Here is a 24,905-nt window from a genome sequence, read left to right as displayed (position 1 = left end):
CACGGGGTAGGCACAATCGGTGCAAAATTATTCGAGCCCGACCGTACAACGATGTCACTAGCACATTTCCATGTTTTGCAACACCTCACTGACGTTCATCCATTTTGGGACAAGCATATGACTCTCTTGCGGCAACAGAATCCCAATAAATCCGACAAGTGGTTAATCGGCGAACACAATAAAAAGTTTGAATGATGGTTTACACGTAGAGTCATGCAAGCTCCAGAGGGAGAAAACATTAAAGAAACTGTCAGATTGTTGGCTCTTGGTCCAGTCCATGTCGTTAGGACCTTCCAAGGATATGACATCAACGGTTACACATTTTACACAAGCAAGCAAGATTCAAAGAGTACCGTGCAAAACAGTGGAGTGACGTTAGTAGCCGTTTCGAGTGATTTGTCAGATCCTAAAGGTGCCGGACCATCGCATGCATCGATGTCATATTACGGATTTGTTGAAGAAATTTGGGAGCTCGATTATAGAAAATTTAACATCCCGTTATTTATGTGTAAATGGGTCGATAACCGTAGGGGGGTTAAAGTCGACGAAGATGGTTTTATTTTGGTGGATTTCAGTAAGGCTGGATACAAGGATGATCCATTTATACTTGCAAGACAAGCCACACAAGTGTTCTACATAACTGATCCCACCGATCGTTCCAGACATGTTGTCCTCCCTGGTAAAAGACGTATAATCGGAATTGATAATGTAGAAGACGAAGAAGCGTACGATCATTTTGATGAGATACCACCGTTTTCTACTGGCATGGCATTTTTACCAAGCGGTGATGTAAACGAAACAAGTCACACGCGCAACGATCATAATGAAGGAGAATGGATTGAAGGTGTTCCCACTAGCAACAATCCCTAAAAGCTTATGAGTATGTCAAAATATAAAAATATGAAAATGTGAGTTAATATTCGTTAATATTACTGACTTTATAATTTTTTTTTCAGGATGAATTGAACCACTAGTCAGTGAGAAGCATGCAAGTAATTCTTCGAAATTTGTTGTAGCTTATATCTATTCATGGCGAAAAATATTTATTTAATGAAGATATTTATAAAGCATGCAATTATTTTTGTACAGTTATTTATGAAGATATTTATGTAGTTATTTTTTTATCTTTCATTTATCTCAAACACATCTAATAAATCAACTTAAATCAAAAAAAAGAATCTGGATCGGTTCTTCACTAAAAACCGATCCAGATGCCCATTTTTCTTTCAATTATTTTATAAAAAATTAGAAAAGAAAAATAAATAGAATCTGGATCGGTTTTGTACATAATAACCGATCCAGATAACTATCTGGATTGGTTCTTCACTAAAAACCGATCCAGATGTCCATTTTTCTTTCAATTATTCTATAATAAATTAAAATAAATCAGAAATAGAAATTTGGATCGGTTCTATTAAGAAAAACCGATCCAGATGTCCTTTTTTCTTTCATTTATTCTATAAAAAATAAGATGTGTAATTTACAGTGAAATTAATTTTGTAAAATTGTATTAGCATTTCATTCTAACATAATTCTTAAAGATTATGACATCTTATATTTTATTTTGTAAAATGTATTACTTCCAATTTATTTTAATAATAACCATTTAATTATCGAATAGATTATTTCATAAAACATATCTTAAAATTTTTATACATAATCCAGAGATATTATATTAGTAATTAACTTACATATTTCTCAAACACATCTAATAAATCAACTTAAATCAGAAAACAGAATCTGGATCGGTTCTTCTCTAAAAACCGATCCAGATAGTTATCTGGATCGGTTCTTCACTAAAAACCGATCCAGATAGTTATCTGGATCGGTTCTTCAGTAAAAACCGATCCAGATGCCCATTTTTCTTTTAATTTAAAGGTTATAAAGTTAGTAACACACATTTTTCTTTCAATTATTATATAAAAAATTAGAAAAGTAACTTACACATTAAAATTTATTTTGTAAAATTGTATTATTATTTTATTCTAATATAATTCTTAAAAATGATGACATCCTAAAATTTATTTTAGTATTACATTCTTAAAAATCTACTCATATTTACTTAAACAAAACCAGATTAATTATTCCTCAAATATAAGAAAAAACTATTTCATTCTAACATAATTCTTAAAGATTATGACATCTTATATTTTATTTTGTAAAATGTATTACTTCCAATTTATTTTAATAATAACCATTTAATTATCGAATAGATTATTTCATAAAACATATCTTAAAATTTTTATACATAATCCAGAGATATTATATTAGTAATTAACTTACATATTTCTCAAACACATCTAATAAATCAACTTAAATCAGAAAACATAATCTGGATCGGTTCTTCCCTAAAAACCGATCCAGATAATTTGAAATAAATACCATGACCTATCCACCTATCTGGATCGGTTTTAGTCTAATAACCGATCCAGATACTATCTGGATCGGTTATTAGACTAAAACCGATCCAGATAGGTGTCTCCTTGGCGCCTATTGCAATACTTGTGGATGCATCGGCTCCTCAAAACCCTTGGCCTCTCCTCTCCTTAGACTAAAACCTCAAATCAAACCCGTGGCTTCTTCTTCTCAAAACCCTTGGCCTCTCTTGTCCTTCTCAAAACCGTTGTTCAAACCTTGTGGATGCATCGGCTCCACCCTCTCCTCCTCCTCAAAACCTAGTCCGCCGCCTCTTCTCCTCCGTGAAGGCATTCTCCTCCACTCCTCCCTCTCCGTCGGCTTGGTGGCCCCGCCTCTTGCAATACTTACATGTGGATTTGATCTCCAAATCAAACCCGTGGCTTGGTGGCCTCTCCTTAAAATCAAACCCGTGGCCTCTCCTCCACTCCTTCCTCTCCGTTGGCTTGGTGGCCCCGCCTCTCTCTTAAACCCGGCCCTCTCTCTCAAATTCGGGTAAGTCCCATCTCCCTCTCCCTCTCTAAAATTGATTTGTTAGGAATGGTTTAGAAATTGTTAGCATTTTGAATTAGAAATTGTTTTTTGGATCGGATTAGAAATTGTTGCTAATTAATTCGGTTTATTATGAATTTTTTAGAAATTGTTAGCATTGTGAGAAATTGTTACCATTGTGAGAATTGTTGTTAATTGTTGTATTATCTCCTCTTTATTTTATGCATGGATTGTTAGCATTGTGAGAAATTGTTACCATTGTGAGAATTTTATTTGGTATTTGTTGCTAATTAATTCGGTTTATTTGATTATATTTGTTAACCCTAGTTACTCAAGTATAATTGGTACCAAGGCATTGTGAGAATTTTATTTGGTATTTGTTGATAATTAATTCGGGTAATTAATTCGGTTTATTTAATTATTTTTGTTAACCCTAGATTAGATCAATTTTGTGGTCTCATTTTAATTTTATGCATGGATTGGATTATCTCCTCTTTATTTCATTGTATAATCGGGTAATTGCATTGCTATTAATTGTTGTATGGTATAACTTTGTTGTACTAATTATAGTTCTCTAGAGATAATGTAGCATTGAGTTCAATTAATTGTTTTAAAAATAAAACAGATATGGAAGGTGGCAGTGATCATGATGGTAGTGTGTCGGCATCGATTAAGAAACGAGGAAGAGGGCCTAACAAAATTAAGGAGAAGTTTAACGAGAAAGACAAAACGCTGGAACTTGACAAATATTTCAGGCCGGTTGTTACTCGAGAGACAACGAGTTTTGCAACGGATTTTGGGATATTGGTAAGAAGGACTATTCCTATAAGGTTCCAACTATGGAAAGATGTTCCAGATGAGTACAAGCAAAAAATATGGGAAATACTTAAGGTAGATAACATGGTACTAATTTCATTAAAAATAATTTGATTAGTTTAACTACAAACCCTAATTTCTATTTGTTTGGTAGGTGAGCTGGAAATTACCCGAAAAAGTAGAAGTGAAGAAATATTATTATCAGAAAATGGCTACTTGTCTCCGGAAGTTCAGAACCGAGTTGACTAGAGTGTGGCGCGAGGGTGAGACGCCCGATTTTGGTAAGCTCCAGATTGAAGAAAAAGATTGGGAAGAATTTGTCAAGTACCGAATGACAGCGGAATTTGATGTATGTTTATTTCTAGGAACCACCTATCTTATCTCTAATCTAGAAAAAGATTGGGAAGAATTAAGGCCAATTATTTATTTGTTGAAATTGAAGGCTGCCAGCCAGATTGGGAAGGAGAACCAGACCCACAACAAGTATCCGCATTTCTTGGGATCCAGAGGTTACAGTGGTGAAGGTTTCCAAAAAAGACTTAAAGATGCTATGCAGGCGATTGCAGATGAGAAAGCATCTAGTGATCCGTCTTCCCAATGGTCAACTAGTACTGTATTGACACCAGATGAGCTTGTTGATTTGTCTGTTGAGCATAGGCACGTCACATGGAAACTAGCCAGACAGAAGCTCTCAGACGAGACCAAGGAACTCTTTTATCCAGAAACATACATACCGGTCATCAACAGAATTGTGAGGGTTTAGATATTGTTATTAATTGAAATTCAACTTTAAATTATTATGTTGTAACATGCATGTTATCATTTCAGGAAGAACAAGAAGCGGCTTTCAAACAAGGCCAGTTGGCGGTGGTACGATACGAGGATGTTCTAGGAAAATCTCTGCCAAATACGGAACATCCTGGGAGGGTGAGAGGAGTGGGAGGTCTCATTCCACACTCACAAACATTCGGGAAGGGCCGGATAAGGAGGACACGTACCTCGAAGACATCAGAAGAAGAAATTAACGCAAGAGTGGATCAAAGAGTGGAGGAGAGAGTAAGAGGAATAGAGGAGAGATTACGGCAAGAAATAACCGAACAAATGAAATCTGAACTTGCAATTTTGGTTCGGCAGACGATGGGCCAACAAGAAAAGACGTTTACCCCAACGGTCCTTCAGAGCAGCTGCCAGTCAGTCAAACCATATACCGATCTTTCCGAGTTTACTGAGGTAATGCAAATTCAGATTTAAATCAGTTGGCATATGCCTTAGTTTCATATATATTCAGATTTTATTCGAGTAAATACATATACTTGTACAGGAGGCAGAACTCAGCTGCAAACTCATGGCAAAAGTAGGTGAGAATACTATTGTGGTGGCCATGGGGACAATTCATGTTCCAGTTGCACCCGGTGGAACAATTCACAACAGGCCGATGCCGCCCGACCATGCAAGAGTAACGGTGGATGGTGTTAAAGATGTGGACTTCCTAGAGCTCCCCTTACCTGTACCAAATGGTGAGCAGTTAACCCTTGGATCGGTCCTCGGCAGTTTCACTGCATGGCCGATGCCCATGATATTGACAGGTTCAGATGAGGTATGTTATTGCTAAGTTTACTTCTTAATTTGTATCTATATGACAGAGTCATGGTTCATTATGGATTTTATTTCAATTTATTACGAAATTTTGCAGGAACCACGCGAAGAGGTACATCTTCCTTTAGGTGGGAAAGCAACGAGTCACTGCAAGGCGTTTGATGGTATCAACTTTGACAAGCTGGGACGAACATTCAAGCATCTGCGTGATCGATTTGCGGAGCTAGATGGCAGTCCATTCAAAATCGATCCGCCACTTGATCTTTTTTGTTCAGCAGACTCCATATCTGTTTATGCAGATGATTATGCGGCCTTGCTTGCACCACGGGAGTGGCTCACTGGACCAATCATTCAGATGTGGATGCTGTGAGTTAATATTCGTAATAATTATAGAATTTAGTACCTTCAATTCAAATAAAACAAATTTGAGAACACCTGTATGCCTTCTTTTTTTTAGGTATTGGCACAAATACATCAAGGAGGAATTTCCCGATGTGCAGGTTGGTTTCATGGACCCCCAGCGGACGAATGCCACCATGCTAAGTGATGATCGAGGAGGTGTACTTCAATACATAGGGCAAGCACTCAACGGAAATCGGGACAAGAGATTGATATTTATACCCTATCACCACATGTTAGTGTTATATATATATTCTAATTTTATTATATTTATGTCAAAATATAAAAATTATATAATATGACATTCTACAAACCTAACATGCAGCAATCATTGGGTATTGACCGTGCTTATGCCAAGAGAAAGTGCATTGTACGTGTACGATTCCGATAAGAAAAGTAAAAAAATGCTAATGATCACTGCTGCGGTCGAGGAGTAAGTGACATCCTAAATTTTACGTTTGTTTAGAATGCATTAGATTTTTTTATTATTTTATCATTTATCATTTTAAATATCTCTCGTAAGTACTGATTGTTCAATGTGTTCATATTTCAACAATGTCTTCAACAGGGTAATGGAGACTTCTTTGACGATTCATAACGATTGCAAGGTAATAGTTTCTATTGAGATATATGATTATAAGACAAAAATTGTGATTATATAACCTTAAAGCCATTTGTATGCTCATTAACATACATTTCAATTTTTTCAAACTTATTATGTAGTGCCCACAACAACCAGACGGCTGGGAATGTGCATATTATGTCATGTTGCTCATGCAAGACATAATAAACGAACACATATATACTTTTCCGAACTTAAAGGTATGCATTTATATATTTTCAAAAAGTAATTAAGCATTGTTGCTTCAAATATAATAAAATACACAATTAATTGTGCATGCTCTTCTATCTTTTAAAAAATGTAGGATATTCCCGCCAAACATACTGTACAACGCTTGAGCAACTTACGAAAAATGTGGGTTCAAATTTTCCTGAAAGAGATACAGTAGACATGAAGTACAACAATTTAGGATGTGTAAACTTAATCTGTAGGATGTGTATGTCTATGATATTTAATTTAGGATTTGTACGTGATTTGTATGTGTAAACATAATTTATGATACGTAAACTTAATTTGTAGGATGTGTTTGATATCTATTTGTGATTTGTATGCATATATATATTTATCAATCTGTGATTTGTATCGGTAGCATTTTAATTGGGCCAGCATATATATATAAATGGAAGCTGGCCAAATAATTAAAATTCTATTTTTTACATTCAACCAAACATCTGGATCGGTTATTATTAAAAAACCGATCTAGATATGTAATTTTTAATAAAAAAATAATTCAAAAAAACTATCAGGATCGGTTTTACATAAAAACCGATCTTGATAGTACGTATCTGGATCGGTTATTATTAAACAACCGATCTAGATATGTAAATTTTAATAAAAAAAAAATTCAAATAAACTATCAGGATCGGTTTTACATAAAAACCGATCTTGATAGTACGTATCTGGATCGGTTATTATTAAACAACCGATCTAGATATGTAAATTTTAATAAAAAAAAATTCAAATAAACTATCAGGATCGGTTTTACATAAAAACCGATCTTGATAGTACTTATCTGGATCGGTTATTAATTAAAAAACCGATCTAGATGTGTTTTTTTTAATAAAAAAAAATACAAAAAAACTATCAGGATCGGTTTTACATAAAAACCGATCTTGATAGTATGTATCTGGATCGGTTATTATTAAAAAACCGATCTAGATGTGTTTTTTTAAATAAAAAAAGAATACAAAAAAACTATCAGGATCGGTTTTACATAAAAACCGATCTTGATAGTACGTATCTGGATCGGTTATTATTAAAAAACCGATCTAGATGTGTTTTTTTAATAAAAAAAAATACAAAAAAACTATCAGGATCGGTTTTACATAAAAACCGATCTTGATAGTACGTATCTGGATCGGTTATTACTCAAAAACCGATCTAGATAACAACTATTAAGATCGGTTTTATTAAAAACCGATCCTAATAGTTTCTATTTGGATCGGTTGTTTAAAAAATATAAAACCGATCCTGATAGTATCAGTATCGCCTTCATCAGGATCGGTTGGATTCCGATACTGATATGTGTTTATAACCGATCCTGATTCCATATTTTCCACTAGTGAAGATATATTCTCTTACCTATTTAGTATGCTCTTGGTATTTAGTGTTGTGATGGGTTTAAATAAATTCGTCAGACTGTTTAAGAGATTTAAGCTTGAAGGAATTTCTCATACCCGTTCAGTCTGCTCTTCAACACTATCACAGACACTCAGATGAACTTTCCTCTCTGCAAATGCAAAAACCAATTCACAACTCAAGAAGAATTAGTATATTCTTTGATAGCATGTGAATATGGGACCAGCGTAGAATGTGCATGCTTTGTTTCTATGGCCTCTGTTTTCTCTGCTCAAGGGGAATACAGGTTAGTGCTATAAATTTCCTTTATGGAAACTTGTTCTTTAAAAATTGTCAAATGTGGTCAAGGTCTAATTGACTCCGACTTGGCAAGTTGGTATGATATTGTGATTCTTCGCGATTATGACGTGAATCAGCGAAGTTCAGATACACGCAAGGGGAAATGTGCAAACTAAGAGCATTTTCTAAGGTAAAAAAAAGGAAAGGGAGAGGAAATAACGCATGCTTACCAGTGGAAAGGGAGGTAGAAACGGAAGTGAAGGGCTTGGTGGATGAGCGGTGGGAACCCTGGAGCAAGAGCAACAACAAAGAGAGAACACAATCCAGCAATGATTAATTAGTGCGCATTGAGAGAACTTTAACACTGGACTAAACATAGTTAACGACACAAAAAGACCGAATAGTGAATTAGGATTATTTCACTTAGTAAAAAAGTATCTATTTGAATTTCATACCTTATGAGTATCAAATAAAGTGCTTAGATCAGTAACAAACAATCAGAGAGAGAGAGAGAGAGAGAAACCTTCAGAGCTTGACCGGCAGAAGGTCGGCGGAGAGAGGAAGGAGGTCAGTGGAGGAGGACGGGAGAGGGAGGAGAAGGAGAGGGAGGGAAGAAAACAATGAAGGGAGGAGAAAGAGGGGTGCGTGGAAAAAAGGTGGATCGGACGAGGAGGGGGAGCGAGCAAGGGGAAGCGGAAGAGAAGGCGGCAAAGAAAGAAGAAAGAGAGAGAAAAAGGTGAAAGGGTTTTAGACCGAAGGCAGAGAGAAAAGAGAGGAGAGTGACACGTAGCGAGGAAGAAATGTAAACGCGAGAATCAGCCGTGAGATACAATCTGACGGATCAGATAGTGACAACGCTGAATGAATAGTGCAAATCCCATCCAGCATTATATATATATAATATAATAAATAAGATATATAGATGGGCCCCATCTGCCAGCCTCACTGTAGCTATCACTGTAGATGTACTGTAGCAGACTCCCACCAAGATTATATATATATAATAGATTTGACCAAGAATTAATTAGTTTGTTGTTCAATCATCCTAATCACATTCGTCATAATTAATTAACTCACAATAATAAGATATCATATTATGATTTGCATGAAATGCATATCTTGAGCGAGGAGGGTTCAAATGCACCCAATTTTTTGTGCACCCAAATGTATTATATCTTTCAAATTTCTTTTCTCCGTTTTCAAAGTCCGAATAGTCAATCCAAACCGTTAGATGCGATCTATATATTAAGATGTACTTGGAAACCAAATTTTATATTTTTTTGGAATTTTTTTACTATTTATTAAACCACTTTGAAAATTACTAATCCAATGGTCCAGAAAATGTAAAATCAGTAATTTTCAAAGTGGCTTAATAAATAGTAAAAAAATTTCAATAAATGTAAAATTTGGTCTTCAGGCACATCTTAATATATATATCGTATCTAACGTTCGGATTGACTATTCAAACTTTGAAAATGAAAAAAAAAAAATGAAAGATAGGATACATTTGGATGCACAAAAATTTGAGTGCATTTGAACCCTCCTCGTCTTGAGCATATCCTATAGCTAGTATTTCCTGTCTGTATTATTAATTGGTTGCTCCAACTGGGAGTTGACCCATGTTATCTCTCTATAAAAAAACCTTTCTATGAAGGAAGAAGCTAATTAACCATCTTTCTCAAGTCATCATGTCACATGAGATAAGCCTCAGCGCCGTTTCTGGATCCCTTGAGCAGCAACCGCAGTCTCCACTACAACAATATAACCCCAATACAGTACAATCGACACCTCCATGTCCTACAACACAAGCACACAACAACAACGCGCAAGATGCAAGACAAAAGTGGTTTGAAGACATGCGTGGATGGGTCATGGTCGTCGCTGTACTAGTTGTGTCTGTGACATATACAACTGGTCTAAGTCCACCTGGAGGATTATGGCAAGACAACAATGGTCACGAAGCTGGTTCTTCAATTCTTCGTGACAAATCTCCAGATCGATACACAACCTTTTTCTATGCCAATGCGACTGCATTCATGACATCATTGGTTATAATAATACTTCTCATGAATGAGAAGTTCTATTGTGATCGGTCTAAGGTCGTAATGTTGTACATCAGCATGGTTCTAGACTTGGTCAGTCTGATGATTGCCTATGCTGCAGGATGCGCCAGGAGAGTCTCCACTTCTATATATGTAATTGTGCTAGCGGTGGGGGTTTTGTTGTTTGTTGTTTATTCAGCCCGCTTTTTGCCAAATTTATGCTCCTTCGCTAGCAAGCGCGCTCCTTGGGTGGTAAATATAGTGGGTCATCATGATTGCATTCCCGGTCGTGCGAGTTCCAGCGTACAAACGAGAGATCCTGGGTCGTGATGGCATGACTCGGAGCTTGAGTTTCTGATATATAGGCGGATGTTTTTCATGAATATTCCATATATTTATTATTATTATTGTTCTGTGATAATTTCATTTTTTTTTTTTTGGTTGGAAGAAAAGCATGAGGCATTAATTGTCTAATTTATCTAAGGTCCCATCTACAATAGAGGTATTTAATTTAAAGAATGTGATCCATGCCAATAAATTGAAAAAAGCTGAAGTGAAAACTTAAAATGGACTTGTCAAATAGACTTGGCGTGCTGGTATATATATAGACTTGCGAAGAAATTCATGTGGCAATAATCTTAACAGTTGTGAAATTTATTAGATGAAAAGCTCCTCGAGCGAGGGAATATATATATGTTAAATTACACAATAAAAACAAGAGGACTTCGAAGTTCAAATTACTTCCATAGGCATCAGAATCATATTCATGGTGTGTTTGTGCGTAGTCTAGCTTCTGTGTGATTTAGAGTTTGTTTCCCTGTATATATGCGTCAAATTTAATAATGTTTTTGTGCGTGCATGCGGGGATGCAGCTCCTACTGCAGTAAAAGGTTAGCTTGACCCAGCCCATAAAGAATTCGTATCCTCTGAGATATCTCAAAATTTGCGTGACTTTATGGAAAATCCCAACCGTTTAACTACGTTCTGCACGAATCTCAAAGCACACAAAATACTGACCCCCTACATCTCCCCCGAATAGGCACCGGACACGTCGGTCACGCAAAAGTTGAGATATCTCAGAGGATACGCACCAGCCCATAAAGGCTTATCTGTGCGGTTTTGGAAGGCAAACTTTGATTCATTATGTCGACATGTATGTAACGACTGATAACTAGATTGACCCAGACTTTGAATGGGCTCAGTTCTTTTATTCAGAGCCTAGCCAGAAAAGTGTAAACTGGCCCATCAATTATGTGTTGCAACTTGCAAGGGAGAAAACAAAAGATATCTAAAATATCCATTTCAACTTTTGGATGTTTACTCTGGAGTCAAGAGTCAATAAGCTATTACAAAATTGCTATCACTTTCTGAGATCTTATTGCGTCGCAAGATCTACATGTTAGCTATCTGGCAACTTGGCAAGAGAACTAGTATGGGGATGGCTTATCTGGTGGTAGCTTATCTATTTGAAGTCTTTATAATTAATATAACCCAATATCAGATGTGAACTTTCTTGTTCACACTATAATATAATAATACTTGTTCAATGAACTTGCCTGGATAGTTTAACGTTGAAAGATTCTCTTATCTTATTTTGGCTTTTTTTTTTCCTTTGAAAATACTTACATCTTCTTCTTCTTTTTTTACAATAAAAGCATTAGGCGATTTTATTAATTTAAAGAGTTACAAATCAATTATTACACGAGAGTAGATAAGAAATATTTAGAAAAGCACTCAGTTATAAATAAACAAAAAATGCACAGTGATATGTGCATCATGTGGACACAATTTTTAGTCATTTTTAGTTGATGAAAATAATAGAAGCCTAATGATTGTTTCATTTGTGCGTATAGTTATCTTACTGGCAGACATCATCGTATAAGACACTGAATCAAATCAGACTGGAAACTAAAACTGGACCAGAACAGTCACCACTCAGAAATTCTAATTGTGACACTAAATCAAATCAGACCAGAAACTAAATCAACCAAACCAGGACAATCACCACTCAGAGGTCCCAATGAAAAGCCGCCAATGTGAGAAGCAGGAAAGGGAGGGAGAAGAGGAGAAGAAGAAAGAGAGCACACAAACAACATATAAAGTAAGTAACTATATATACAACTCGTTCCACCAACTTTTCTATTATCAAAAAGGGAAGAAGACCTCATAATAAGATAAGAAAAAACAAATCACTTGTCTTGAAAAATAAAAACCTTCAAAAGAACTATGTGAAGAGCAATAACCAAATTTACAAAGCGGAAGTACCAAAGAACGATGGCTAGATCCCCTAAATGAAAGCATCGACTCGAACGACAACGAAGCAATGAGCGGAGGCCATATCCACTAAATAGAATCACCAAAAGCGATGACCAAATCCACTAGACATAAGCACTTACTCAAATAAAAAAAATGAATAGAAAGTAGATGTATATAGTGGAGGGAGAGGGGAGGGGGTTACGGATGGCCATGACGATTTGAGAATCGCCTCTCTTTAAGCGGCACCGTTTGGCTTTTGGAAGTACGTACATGACTTCTCAGGAGAAAGCAAACTAGCAACCCTATTCTCGTTTGACTCAATCAAATTTTAATAACTGGACAATAACTTCATAAATATACAAGGGGGAACGGTAACAACGGAAATAAATCTGTTGTGATTTTAAAGGATCGCAGGATCTCTGCAATTGCAATCCCAACCATTCATATATTTTGAGATTCATGCAAAAAAAACTAATATTTTTTAGATTCTTACATTCCATTAAATAAACAGTTGAAATTAGAATACCCTGCAATACATTAGAATTGCAGCAGATGTATTTCCTGTAACAGCTAATGCTGCCACGAAATAAAATAGGTGGGTTTGTTTTAATTGTACTCTTTGATTTCGAAATTAATAGATTGAAACATGAAAGTAAGCTTCTGAGAGGAGATTTTTTATTGGTAGTAATTAATAGAAAAGAAGAGAGAGAAACAGAAATAGTACATGTGTATTTTTATTGGTAGTAAGATAGATACAAATTGTACCGATTCTAAAAATGTCAAATTTTGGATCGGTATTATATGCATCAATTCTAACTCAGATTTTTAATTTATTTTTATTATTTCGCAGAAAATCATTGTAATATTTACTGTTCTAATTGGTTTAGATTTTAAAATCAGTACACATTGTACCAATTTTACTATCACTACAAAAATATATGTATTCTTACTGTTTTTCTCTCTTCTTTTCTATTGGTTACTAACAATAAAAAGTTTCCCTTCTTAGAAGCTTCCTTACTCCTTAGATCAACTAATAGCTCGCTTGGTTGCCACGAGTCTGGTTCCTCTATAGTAAATCAAATTTTGCGTTTAGATCCGAACCGTCATATCAAAATCTGGATAATCTGGTTCAAAAGGGAATTCACACGGATCCTTTTACATCGTATTAAAAGAGATTTGACGATCTGGATCTCGACTCATAATTTGAATTACTTTTTTTTTTAAGGTTTTTTTTTTTTTTTTTTTTTTTTTTTTGAAGGTTAATTTGAGTTACTTTAGGTGATTGAATCAATCCTTCACAAAAGGGGGCAACCAAAAACAGAGAAACGTTCCCTTCCATTCCATCAAAATGCATCAAGAATCACCACACCACAGTAGCCAAACGGGGGGAATCAGCCCATCCCCCGAATCGACACCGTCTTCTCCACCAAAGCAGATCAATGGAACCCAACAATCGACACCGATAGGACCTCAAACCGAACAAGAAGCCAACGACTCAGACAACAAGAAGATGTTTCAAGAGATTCAGGGATCTCTTATGATAGTTGCTGTTCTAGTAGCTGGGGCCACCTACCAGGCCGGTCTGAGCCCGCCTGGCGGTTTCTGGCAAGCAAACGACGACCAAGGCCACATAGCAGGCACACCAGTGCTCCGAGACACATTTTTTTATTGCAACTCTACGGCTTTCATCATGTCCCTTGTCAACTAAATATTCATCAAGTCCATTTTTTTATTGCAACTCTACGGCTTTCATATAAATCAGCTGTTATTCCGATCCCAACCGTTTAAATTTTTGAATTGCAACCTGTCACACCCCAAATCCCGGGTCTGACAGTCTGCCGCGTATATTTATTAAGGCATATATATACGCAAGGCAGTGGATCTTTTATATGCATTACCAATATCCTCATCTGCTGTATCCCTGTAATAAACCTGAAAATGACCCAAAGGGAGGAGGTGAGAATAAATTCTCAGTGCGAATTTGCCACAGTTAGATTATTGGACTTGCAATCAAACTCCATATTCAAAAATGAAACCCATTCAATAGCAATTCAAACAAATACATATTCATAATAAAAAGAAATGCATATGCTCGACAACAAATAATAAAACCGGATCACGGTTCACGGAATTTCCAAGATAAATTTCAAAATAAACACATAGTTGGCTTAACTCGACTCATTAGGGCTTGTAACAACTACAGATATTCTTTCGAGCTGGACCGTTATCAAACCCACATCTGTAGGGTTACAGGCGCCTACAGATGGCCAACCAAGCTGGACCCTTTATCTGACACCCATCTGTAGCTGTTTGGCTTAACCATTTCCTAAGGTCTGGTTACAAGTCACATATACATGTCAACTTGACAAAAATGCAATCACGCGGAATCAAAGTCAGCCATACGGCTCAACTTTGCAATTTCATTCAAATAGAACCAAAGTCGGCTATCAGCCTTGCAAAATTCAGTAAACAGATCAACGGATAGGTCACCGTCACCTGAATCCAGCCACCTAAACAGGTCGGCCTGGCAAATTCAGAAACAGATCAACGGATAGGTCACCGTCACCTGATCCAGCCACCTAAACAGGTCGGCCTGGCAAATTCAGAAACAGATCAACGGATAGGTCACCGTCACCTGATCCAGCCACCTAAACAGGTCGGCCTGGCAGATTCATTCACGTATAGAACAATTAATAGAACTAATCAAATAATAACCATACCAACATGCCAATTTACCTTAACCGAACAATTCAATCATTCTCATTTATGCGAGAATCAATATGCAGCATGAATTTCAAAGTATGCAACAATTAAGCATTCAACATGACAAACGAATAAACAGTTTAATTCCTGAAAATAAAGTATCAAACAAGTCCAAGAATCCCGCACCTGATTACGAAGAGTGTATCGCGCACTTAAGGTTCAGACGTCTCGAGAGGTCCCGCGAAATCGTGCTCAATCGAGCCTACGCCTATATTAACATATACATACGTGGTTTAATATTTGTTCGACTATCACTATGTTTACTCGAGTCATATTAGTTTAAATCATACTTTCCTTGACAAATCCTTATAATCTCATACAATTTACCATTGGGTCCTATAACCCATATACATTTTCCACACATCAGAACAATTGCACAAATACCCATTTAATTATTCATTTCTCTAACTCCACAAACCCTAATTCGATTTAACCCAAAATAATTTCAAATTTTGGAAGGGAGAAAAACTTGTCGGTTAACACCTCTATTTGTTGGATCAAACTAGATAAATCACAATTCTTTGCAAATTTTCGGATTTGGACCAACCCTAGATGGAAAATCAAGGTTTGGATGGAATCGAGAAAGAAATTACCAAATTAATCACATGGAAGCTCAATGGAGATGGATTATTCACCATTTACACAACAATTTCGAATTTGAGCAAAAACCCTAGCAATGGAGATGAACTCAGATTTTGAGAGAAGAGAAGAGGAAGAACTTACCAACGGGAGAGCTAGATGGGGACTAGGGAGAGATATTCAACCGATTTCAAATCCCTCACTTCAATTTCTCACTTGTTTTGATGGATTTTAGAGGGAGAAGAGGGTCTCTCTCTCTTTTTCTTTCTTCTGGACGGAACACACAAGGGAAAAGGGGAAAGGATGGAGAGAAAGAAGGAGAGACAACAGGAATTTTGCTAAATAGACCCGCACACTGTCGGATAAAACGTTACAACGTTTTAGTAAATCCTTATGACGATTCAGCTGGTGAAAAACGCAGGAAATAGTGTATAAAACGCATAATTTGGTGTATAAAACGTTATAACGTTTTCTGAAAACGTTATGACGTTTTAATTGAATCCAGCATTCATAAAATTGCCATTTTTAATCAAGTTTTACAGTGAAAAACGTTACGTAACGTTTTAAAAACGTTATAACGTTTTACGAAAAAAAAAAATTTTTTTTTTTTTTTTTTTTTTACAGATTTAACACAACCCATAAATAGATGGATAAGATCTTCAATCTTCTCTCAACGGACCAGGTGTTGATAAACGAATCCGAGATACTTATTTAGAAGTTATAAACGGAAACCGAGTGCCGGGCTGAAATTATGATGCGGGCCAGAAAACTATCCTTATTTTTTAATTCCCAATCAGCCCAATGAAAATAACATGCGGATTTTGGGGACATTCCCTCGGCCCATAAGGCTTCCGAACAGAAGCCCAATATCATACGGAACTTTATAGTTTGTTTCTTAAGGAGCTCAGTGTATGAGTATCACCTCCGAGGCTCCGACAGTGGTCTACAGTGGAAGGTGCAAATAGCATTGGCAGGGGAAATTGGAGTCCGGAGGACAAGGGGATATGCAACATGTTAAACTTTGTTCTTCTGGATTTGTCTTTTATCGTTTTTTTCTTTTTTCAAATCATACTTTTCTTTGTCCTTTATGTTCATTTTTGTCTTTGGCAGCTGTAAAGCTTGGAATATCTTTCCAATTGATAGCTACACCAAAAGGTTAGTAGAATTTAAGAGAATCTAGTCTCAAACATTTGCAATTGACAAAAATATAGTGGCGTTTCAGTTCATCAGGTTAAACGGTAATAGATTTCTCTTAGGGGTGGAAAGAAAGCTCGTAGTTTGTGGACCGATGGTGACTCGCATCTGATTTGTTCATTAACATCTTGTTTGTTAGTGGACCGAGTTATTAACGAGCCAGCTCATCACTGGCTTGATCCAAAATTAATAAGTTTGAGCTGGGACTTAGCTCAGTCTAAAGTATGAATTTGTGTAAATTTAGAATAATTAATTTATTTTGTGAACTATGTTTGTATGAATTTGAAAATTTAGTACTTGAGTATGTATGAATTTAATCACAAACATATTTTATGGTAGTTGACTTTATATTACATTATCTAATACATTGTCAAAACAAGCGAGTCACAAGTCACTTTGATGAAAATCCTAGATCCACCCCTAGATGTTAGTAATACAAATTCTAGGAGTGTTAATCAATATGTTTAAATTCAATAAGTTGTTGCTAATTACGAATTACAAATTAGATCAATCTTCATTTTCTCACTTTGATATTTGACATCAAGCTTACAAAATATATATGGTTTTTTTGTCCATCTGATCTGATTTTATATATATGGTTTTGTAAAGAATAGCATAAATACATCTTTATTATAATAAACAAAAAAAAAATCAATTTGTTTACATCAACCTATATGACAAATTCTTCAAAAAGGTAGATCATATCAATCTTGGATTAATTTTCCAGTGCACCAGCTGTCATTCATCTCATTCTTCTTCTGCATTCACTTGTCAATCACTACATATTTAATTTAATAAAAGCAAGTAGTTCACGAGCTTTCTTTGAGGAGAGCCTTTTAGTTGATACTGAACCTACATTGACACCAAATATAACAAATATCATGTTAAGCAAAAAAAAAAAATATTCAAACTAATAATTTGATGAACTAGAGTTAGGTCCTCTCATTAAATTTTGGCAAAGGGGCCAGCCAAAATAGAAAAAAATTTATCTGTAGAAATTAAGAAAAAAAAAAAAAAACCAGAAAGAGTACAGCATATTTTTGATTGGTAGGATTTCTACCAATTTTAAAAATTAAAAAATTTGAATCGGTAGAAATAATACTGATCTAAACCACCTTGTATTTTTTTCCTTTAATTTTTTTCTAATAAAGTATAAAAGGTTTTTACAAAACATAGATAAAGCATCTTAAAATCTTTATATAATAGAAATATTTCATCTATTTTTCAAAAAACTTTTTACATTTTATCAGAAAAATCTAATATAAGAATTATCTCTATCTATATATTAGATTAAAAAAAATAACTAAATTTGAATCGGTAAGATTTCTACGAATCTTTCTACCAATCTAAAATACAATGTACTCTTTTTATTTCTCTCTCTCTTTTTTTTTAATTTCTAGGGATAAAAAAAAAGACATGTTTCATAGCAAAGTTTGAATATATTAATCTCTATAATTCAGTCACTAATTGTCCTTGAGTGTACTAAATGGGCCAGTAGTAGGCCCATAAAATATACGCTCCAACTGCCGCTTGTGTATGGTCCGGTAACGGTGCAGAGTACAGACATGCCGGCCCCACCTCTGACATGCACCTCACGAGGCTCGACATTCCACATGCGCAGTTGCCTCGTCATTGCCAGAGAATCTAATCTGTTCCTTTGCTCCACGGTCATTGGCTTATTGGCTAATTGCCAAGGATATTATTATTATTATTTTTTTATAAAGGATTAGGATCGATGGCGACGTCTTAATAAGAGATTTAGATTTTTGACAGTAAGATTGATTGATAATATTTTAATTAATAGTTTTAATACCTTTTATCTCAAATTACTAATATTTAAAAAAAAAATAGAATTATAAGTTTGAGTGTCATTTGATATTTCATTCTAAGGCGCCAGAAATATTAATCTTTATAAATTTAAAACTAGTAGCTGAATGATCAAATTTATTTTAGGTTTATTATTATAAACCTTTTAGTGTTTTGAAAAGTATCAAATTAATTTATTATCAATTAATCCCCTCTTTTATATTCAAAGTCTATGAGCAAATTCATGTAAATTAAAAATATTAAAGTTTGAAATAAACAAAAAATTTAATTCATTTAAATTAAAAACATCCTAGATCCTTCTCTAAGAGCCTGTTCGGCGGAGGCTTGGGAATAGGAATAGGAATAGGAACGGGAAATTTTGAACTGAAAAATTACTGTTCCCGTGGGAAAAAAAAAATTCAGTCTGAGTGAATTTGTTTTTTTCCACGTAAACAGTAAATGCCGAAAAGGCCCTAAATCTTCTTATATGGTTAAGAAAATGGGCTAACTTCTCATCTTATTTTGTACATATTAATTCTTTTTAGAGAATATTTTGTACATATTAATTCCTTTTAGAGAATATTTTGTACATATTACTTGGTTCTCACGTTCAAATCTCTGACGACCGACATCCCACCTCATTTTGTACATATTATCTACTTCCCATACTAATTGGCCAACATGATATGCTAGTTCATGAGGTTCTGTTCGGCTGCCTTTGTATTCGTTGAAAAAAAAATCTACTTAGATTGAATTTTTTTTTCCCACGCGTACAGTATTTTGGCCATTTAAATTGGATTTGAACTCAAGCTCATTCTCATTTCCACCTGGCAAAAAAAAATTCACTTGGATTGATTTTTCTTTTCCCACGCGTACAGTGTTTTGATCATTTAAATTGAATTTGAACCCAAGCTCATTCTCGTTTCCACCTGTCAGCCGAACAGGCGAATGAATTATTCTATGCTACATTATAATGGTAAGGATCTAACTAAAAGAGGTGGGTTAAAGGATTCTTTCAGTTAAGTAGTTATTTAATCGGATTGTCGGAAGAGAATTTTTTTTTTTTACTTAATTTTTTAGTTTGTTAAAAAAATGGGTCGGGCAGAAAAATACGAGCTTGATTGAAATTTACGGAACAACTTTAAAGTTCGTGTTAAATTATAACAAACGGACAGGATTTAAACTCAAATTTAATTAGCATATAAAGAAATTCAATTTCTAGAAAGACAAATATATTGATGTTTTATATTTACCAAATTGCCTGTAGAATAAATATTTTTATACTCAATATGATAAATTTATTTTTTTACCAAACAACTCTCAAGGAAAAATTGTTTTACAAGCAAAGTGGTCATTTTTATATATTTATAATTTCGCTCAGTGTATCAAAGAAGAAAATATGTAGAAAATTTAATGTAAAAATATTTAATAAAATAATAGCAGCTTAGTTTTCAATTGGCTACTGGTAATATGTTAAATGTACAAGCTTTGAAAAAAAAAATCTAAATTATTGGGTTTTTAGGTTTTCATTGATATGAGAAACTTCAAATATATTAAAAAAAAACAGAGAGAGATTTATTTATTTTAACAATCTTAAAAAAATAACTTACATTTATAATCTAATATTATAACCATAATTATATTATCTATCCACATATAATGTTTACAGAAAATGATAAAAAAAAAATTGTACGCCTCACCGTACATGAAGTAATATGCAATTTCAACAATACGAAATTAACGGTTCTTAATTTATTATCAAACAATACTTAAATTACATAAAATTTGATTGTTTAATTTCTCTATGTTCAATAACATACCTATAAATTAACTTTTTAATTTTAAATTCCATTTGAATTTTTTTTTTAAATTATTGTCAAAATTATCAGAATATATTTCGTCAAGTGACATCTTCGTTATAAATAAGTATAAACAACCTAATATTTTTCGCCCACGTTCCCTTAATTAGTAAAAACTGATGTGGGCACCATAGTAACAAATTAATTATTTGAGTTCGGTTTAGCAAGGTCAAAAATTAGTGATTTGGAAATAATTCGAGTATAATTCGGAAATAATTCGGAATTTTTCGAATCAAAAATCTCAGTTCTGCAAGAGGGTGCAAAAAAACCAAAAAAAAAATTGCTGAGAAAAATTCATGAATAATTCGGAAAATTTGTAAAATTCGCAAATTATTCGGGTTTAATTTGGTCAAAATTTGATCAATCAAATAATTTGACATTCGGTTTGGCATCACCAAGAAACGAATTATTGAGATTTAATTGGCGAATCATATGACTATGGTGGGCACACTTTAGAGAAGGGAAGAAATAATTCCAACGGTTATACCAAGCAAAGACTACATTGGTCCCATTGACAGAACGATAATTAATTAACTTGAGAAAAAAATAACAGGAAACATAAACACTTTCTTTACCTTCTGTCAATAACAACAATGTAGCCTTAACACTGTATATTTGAAATTTTTTGTACTGGTACAAACAAAGAATTAGTTAATCAAACTCACCATCTAAAGAGGTAGACTTGGCACTTAACCATGGCACCAACACTGGCACCACCACCTTTCTTCCCCACCACCTTTAACCTCATCGGTGCACACGCCACCTTCACCGGCACCTTCCACATGTTCTTCCCCTTCACTCTCACCCCCATCCCCACCTCCAATTCTGCCTTCACTTTAACGCCGCTTCCTTTATACCCGTTTCTCATCCTTTGCGCCACCGCATCATCCAACAACACGCCGCTCTCCCCGGCCTGAACCACCATAGACCCCGCGCTCTTCTGTTGCAAGTAGAAACCTGTCAATTGACCATTTCCCAATTCCACATCCCCATCTTGATCCTCTGCTGTCAGATGCCCCACGCCATCGCCGAACACAATTCCGATCTTCGTGTTTGGATTCCACGTGATAATTTTCGCCGAGATCGCTACATCTAGGCTATCACTGGAGCTGATACGCAGCCGTGTTGCGTTGAGTGATTGTAGATGGAAGGAAGGAAAGCGGGGTTGGAAGTAGAGGTAGGATAAGGCAGCAGCAATGGAGAGAAGGAGAAGTGCACATAACAGGAAGAAGAGGATGCAACAACAGATGGAGCGCCGATGGTTGCGGTGGCGGCGTTTTCCGGGGTGGCGGAGAGATGGTGGTAGGTGGGTTGGTCGCCGGAGTTGTTGAGGAGGTTTAACCGGGGGCGCTCCCGGGTCCCTGTAGCCAGGAGGTTTCTGAAGAACAGGTTTGGCAGCCATGGGAGGCTTGGTTGCCATTGGTATAATTTCTGATTGGGGAATCTGAAAATGGAGGAGCGAGGAGGTGAGGTGAGATAGTGATTAATTTGGTGGGAAGGAATTAGTGTGCATTGATTGATTGATTGATTGGTTGATTGATTGAAGTTTCAATTAGTGGAGATGTGTTGAAGGATATTTGTACGAGTAGTGGAATAGAAGAAGGTAAAGGAGATTGTGTGTTGATTAAAGGGGTAGAATATTAATCAACTCTCCGCATTGCCATATATAAAGCTATTTACAAACACGAGCGAGAGAGAGAGAGTGTGTGTGTATGTGTGTGTTAGAGAGAGTTGTAGCCAGTTGTGAGGCAGGACCGCAGGAGTTGAAGGTGGTCGCTCAAGATTGTCGCTTGCACCTGGAGCACGCCGTAAATAAATCGGTAGCCAACTAAGAGCATTTACATCATGAAATTTTAAATTCAGTTTCACAAATATGAAAGAGTTTTTTATTTAGAAACTATGCAGTAAAGTTTCTTATTAAAAAACTGTTTATAAACTCCATGCTAACTGATTGGCTCAAATTATTTCTCATTTTTTTAATTTATTGCTGATGTGGCTTAATAGAAACTTTAAAATTAATTTCAGAAATGTGAAAGTTAGAAACTTTAGATACCTTAATTTCAAAAAAGTGATTAACAGTTATTTAGAAACTTAGTTGAGTTGCTGAAATGTAGATACTCCAAGTCATATAACTAATTAACTCGTATAATTTCTATATCTCACCAAAGAGCAAATTATAATAATAAATCTATAGCAAATATTTGATTCATATTCTCTTGAAGTTAGTTAATTTTTTTTCTCCAAAAGCCATTTCCTAAGAAAATAATTAAAATGCTTCAAAGAGTGAAACAAAGCTTAATTAGGTATGTTTATCTACCTTTAAGTGTCAGTTTATCTGTATTAGTATGGCGGGTTTTATCTGTAGAAAGTATATTTTATATATCAATATTATTATGAGGAGGAATACACTTACAACATCTTATAACAATTTAGTTTTGCAATTTTTATAGTCCAAACAGTCAATCTAAATCTTTCAACGTGTAATCAGTATTAAAATGTGCTTGAAGATCAAATTTTATACATTTTTTTGAGTTTTTTTACTATTTATTAAGTATTTTAAAAAAAATGTTTTTAGATAATTATGGACCACTGAAAAACAACCATTTCGTAAAATACTTAATAAATAGTAAAAAAATTCAAAAAAATGTAAAGTTTGATTTTCAAACACATTTTAGTATAGATTACATGTTGAACAGATAGGATTGACTGTTTGAACTTTAAAAATCACAAAATTAAATTGTTGTAAGATGTTGTAACTTTCAAATAGTGTAAGTGGATCCCTCCTCGGTTATTATATAAAAATGATAATTTCAGGTGACAAAAGATATAGTGTTGATTTTATTTTAGATTAGTTGAACAACGACTTTTTAGCTTTTCCAAATTTGCAAGAAAGAAGTTGATTAATTCTTTAGAAATTAATCTAAAAAATATTATTTTACCTAAAATATAATATGATTGTGCATATAATATATTAGTAAGATATGAAAATATGATTAATAGAATGCGTCAATTTATATAGCTCACATTTGGTACATAGAAAGTATACATCAAGACCTTATTGTATGATTTTTCAATATATATTATACAATGGGGTGTGTATTGCCGTACTTTGTCACAAAAATCAACTTATTTTTCTTTTCTGTGAATTCAAGAAATATATAGCTCTATTAAAATGTAAATTATTTGCTCTAATTTATATCATGCATATAAAATATCACAGTATTTGACTTAATTAGAATGTACATCAAAAGCGAAAAATAAGTATATATCAATATACTTTTGCAAAACTAATTATAATCATCAAAACAAAATTAAATGTGGCTATAATTAATTTGAGAGTAATCTCAACTATACCTTACAAATGCATTATTTGCAATTTATATATTTCTATAAATAAAAATTGATATAAAATGGAGGCATAAATGAAAGATATCAACCTTCTACTTTATTTTATTTTCAACTTTTGCTTTGATAAATACTAAAGTAATCTTTCAAATGAAGAAATTGAGTTATTTAAGAAGAGCGCTACATAAATAAAATTCCAAGTTTTTTATATTACAAAAAAAACTCTTATATAATAGTCGTGCTAACCATAGTCACAAGATTTGCGAATTATTCGCAAATTAAACCTGAATAATTTGTTTTTTTGGTGATGCCGAACAGAACGTCGAATTATTCGGTTGATCGAATTTTGACTGAATTAAATACGAATAATTCGAGAATTTTACTATTTTTTCCCATAACATTTTTTTGGGTTTTTTTTTTTCTTTTTGCTCTCTTGCAGGACTGAGATCTCTGACCCGAATAATTCCGAATCATTTCCGAATTATATCCAAATTATTTCCGAATCACGAATTTTTGATCTCGTCAAACCGAACCTGAATAATTCATTTGTGAATGTGTTGCTAACTGTGCTCCAGGTTCAGTCAATATTTGATTGTCTTGGTTTGGGTGACGTGGCGTATGGAAAGAAGGTCAAATATTTTTGTCGGTGAGCGGATCCAATGATAGAAACATTATTATGCATTCTTTGGAGAGGAGAGAAGACAAGAACTTGACTGCTGCAGTGACTACCTACTTTGATTTGTATAATCAATCCGATTAATCATTTAATTAGTTTAGTTAAGCACAAATCTATCTGAGTTTGTTTAGCACGACCAATCAGTGTAGGCCCTCAACTGGGACTTACGTACGTACAGCGTATAATCA

General features: G+C 34.5%; 2 protein-coding genes across 3 annotated transcripts in view; one reads left to right on the top strand and one right to left on the bottom strand.

Annotated features, from left to right (window-relative positions):
* The window catches only part of LOC144571959 (NDR1/HIN1-like protein 2), a 36,854-nt gene extending 14,455 nt beyond the window's left edge, over positions 1-22,399 (bottom strand). The window contains exons 1-2 of one of the 2 annotated variants that reach the window (XM_078321354.1): positions 21,362-22,399; positions 17,643-17,883 (exon numbers count right to left, since the gene is read on the bottom strand). In XM_078321354.1, coding sequence (XP_078177480.1) covers positions 17,868-17,883; positions 21,362-22,116 — 771 coding nt within the window. In that variant the 5' untranslated portion in view covers positions 22,117-22,399 and the 3' untranslated portion in view covers positions 17,643-17,867. Of the gene's footprint in view, positions 1-17,642; positions 17,884-21,361 lie in introns of those variants that run through there. The other variant, XM_078321355.1, reaches the window with a different exon arrangement.
* LOC144571898 (uncharacterized) lies at positions 9,820-14,203 on the top strand. The gene is made up of 2 exons (XM_078321294.1): positions 9,820-10,562; positions 13,789-14,203. Exons 1-2 carry the CDS (start codon positions 9,886-9,888, stop codon positions 14,201-14,203), a joined length of 1,092 nt encoding a protein of 363 aa, XP_078177420.1. The 5' UTR covers positions 9,820-9,885.
* Positions 22,400-24,905: the final 2,506 nt, after the last annotated feature.

Source organism: Carex rostrata, chromosome 19, assembly GCF_964058835.1.
Source record: "Carex rostrata chromosome 19, lpCarRost1.2, whole genome shotgun sequence".
NCBI classification, from domain to species: Eukaryota; Viridiplantae; Streptophyta; class Magnoliopsida; order Poales; family Cyperaceae; genus Carex; species Carex rostrata.
The sequence above is the reverse complement of the archived record's forward strand: the minus strand, read 5'-3'. Positions and strand labels throughout refer to the sequence as shown.